This window comes from Austrofundulus limnaeus, unplaced genomic scaffold (assembly GCF_001266775.1).
Source record: "Austrofundulus limnaeus strain Quisiro unplaced genomic scaffold, Austrofundulus_limnaeus-1.0 Scaffold762, whole genome shotgun sequence".
In the NCBI taxonomy this organism is placed as follows: Eukaryota; Metazoa; Chordata; class Actinopteri; order Cyprinodontiformes; family Rivulidae; genus Austrofundulus; species Austrofundulus limnaeus.
Window position 1 is genome coordinate 144,376 of NW_013953164.1, and position 2,374 is coordinate 146,749.

Consider the following 2,374-nt stretch of genomic DNA (forward strand, 5'->3'; position numbering starts at 1 on the left):
AAGGACACTAGCTAAATGCTAAAAACAGCAGGACACTAGCTAAATGCTAAAAACAGTTGGACACTGGCTAAATGCTAAAAACAGTAGGACACTTGCTAAATGCTAAAAACAGCAGGACACTGGCTAAATGCTAAAAACAGCAGGACACTGGCTAAATGCTAAAAACAGCAGGACACTGGCTAAATGCTAAAAGAGAACAGTAGCTAAATGCTAAAAACAGAACACTAAAAACTACTTTATACCAGCTAAATGTTAAAAGCAGTACATAAGCTTATTGTTAAAATCTACCAAACACTACCTAAATGCTAAAGGCAGCATTGTGCTAGTTAAATTCTAAAGACAGAATTAAAACAGCTAAATGCTAAATACCAGCCTAATGCTAAAAGCAAAACACTAGCTTTATGCTAATAACAGCATTATATCAACTAATTGTTTAACTAGCTTATTGCTAGAAGCAACAGAATGCTAGCTAACTGTTAAAGGCATCATTGCTCTAGCTTAATGCTAAACACCAACTTCATGCTAAAAGCAGAACACTTGCTGTATGCTTAAAGCAAAGCACTGGCTATGTGCTAAAACCAGCAGTACACTAGCTTAATGCTAAAGGCATCATTGTACTAGCTAAATGCTAAAGACAACATTATAACAGCTAAATTTTAAAACAGTACACTAGYTTACTGTTACAAGCAGCAAAACACCAGCTAAATGCGACAAGCAGCAGCACACTAGTTAAATGTTTAAAACTGCATTATACCAGCTAAATGTTAAAAGCAGTACATTAGCTTATTGCTAAAAGCAGCAAAATGCTAGCTAAATGCTAAGATCAGAACTAAACCAGCTACATGCTAAAAGCCAAAGACCAGCTTAATACTAAATGAAGCAAAATTCTAGCTGATTTTTAAAAGCGTAACACTTGATTTAAAAAAATGCACGTAGCAAAAGGTTAGCCACAAGCTAAAGTAGCATAAGGAGGTTAAACAGCTGGTAAAGTTGAATTATCTTCACTTCCTCAGTTTGAAAACATTCATGAGCAGCAGAACTAAACCTTTGTTAGCTCAGAGGGCAGAACGTTAGCCCTGAGCTGGTTTTCGGCTGTGAACTAAGCTCATCCAGCGACTCCACAGCCGAAAGGTTAACAAAGTGCTGAAAACCTGTCCTCTGCAGCTCTGTCCGCAGGTCTCCAGGGTCAGAGCACCTCCTCGGTCAGCTCTGACATCAAGTCCGAGGACGAGGGAGACGAGAACCTCCTGCAGGATCCCAAGTCCCTGGACCCGAAGAAGGAGGACCTGGACAGCAAGGAGCTGAAAGCGATAGAGAGGTCAAGATCTAGGTAACCCCGCCCACCTGCCAGACGTTCGCTTCCATCAAACCCCTCAGCTGGACTGGCACCCACGTCTTCCCAAAACCCCTCGGAGCTCGCGAGTCCGCCCCGCCTCTGGCTGGTGGTCCAAGGACTCAGAGCTCCGGGGCTTTTAGGAACCAGCCTCTGAACTTTGATGAAGTGATCGAGTGATGAGGAGCAGCTGAAAACACCAGAGACGCCTACTTCCTGTCCACCGAGCGTCTGTTTCCCCCCTGCTGATGATGATGATGATGATGGTGGAGGGTCGTTTGGACTCCAGACAGCAGAGGAGGACTCAGAGGTTCTGGTTCTGGACTCACGGGTCTCTCCAGGTCTTGAGTCTGGTTTTAGCTGTTTCTCACACATCAGAGTAGACCCCCACAAAATCCTCCAAGTTCTGCTTCACTGCCTCAGAGCGGGAAACCAACAGGAAACAGATGACTGTCAAAATAAAAGTCCTTCCAACCGTATATCAAACCAACTAATCATCCAACCATTTATTCATCCAACCATTCATCCATTTATCCATTCATCCAACCATTTAACCATCCATCCATCCATTTATCCATCCATCCATCCATCCAACCATTTATCCATCCAACAATTTATTCATCCAACCATCCATTTATCCATTCATCCATCCAACCATTTATCATCCATCCATTCAACCATTTATCCACCCAACAATTTATTCATCCAACCAACCATTTATCCATTCATCCATCCATCCTTCCAACCATTTATCCATCCATCCATCCATCCATTTAACCATTTATTCATCCAACCATTCATCCATTTATCCATTCATCCAACCATTTAAGCATCCATCCATCCATCCAAACATTTATTCATCCAACCAACCATTTATCCATTCATCCATCCATCCAACCATTTATTCATCCAACCAACCATTTATCCATTCATCCATCCATCCAACCATTTATTCGTCCAACCAACCATTTATCCATCCATCCAACCATTTATCCATCCATCCATCCAACCATTTATCCATCCATCCTTCCATCCATCCAT

General features: G+C 42.2%; 1 protein-coding gene across 1 annotated transcript in view; it reads left to right on the forward strand.

Moving 5' to 3' along the window:
• The window catches only part of tcf4 (transcription factor 4), a gene marked incomplete in the record, with an annotated part of 62,409 nt that overhangs the window by 52,925 nt on the left and 7,110 nt on the right, over positions 1–2,374 (forward strand). The window contains 1 exon segment of the mRNA XM_014028431.1: positions 1,142–1,330. Within this exon segment, the coding sequence (XP_013883885.1) occupies positions 1,142–1,330 (189 nt within the window).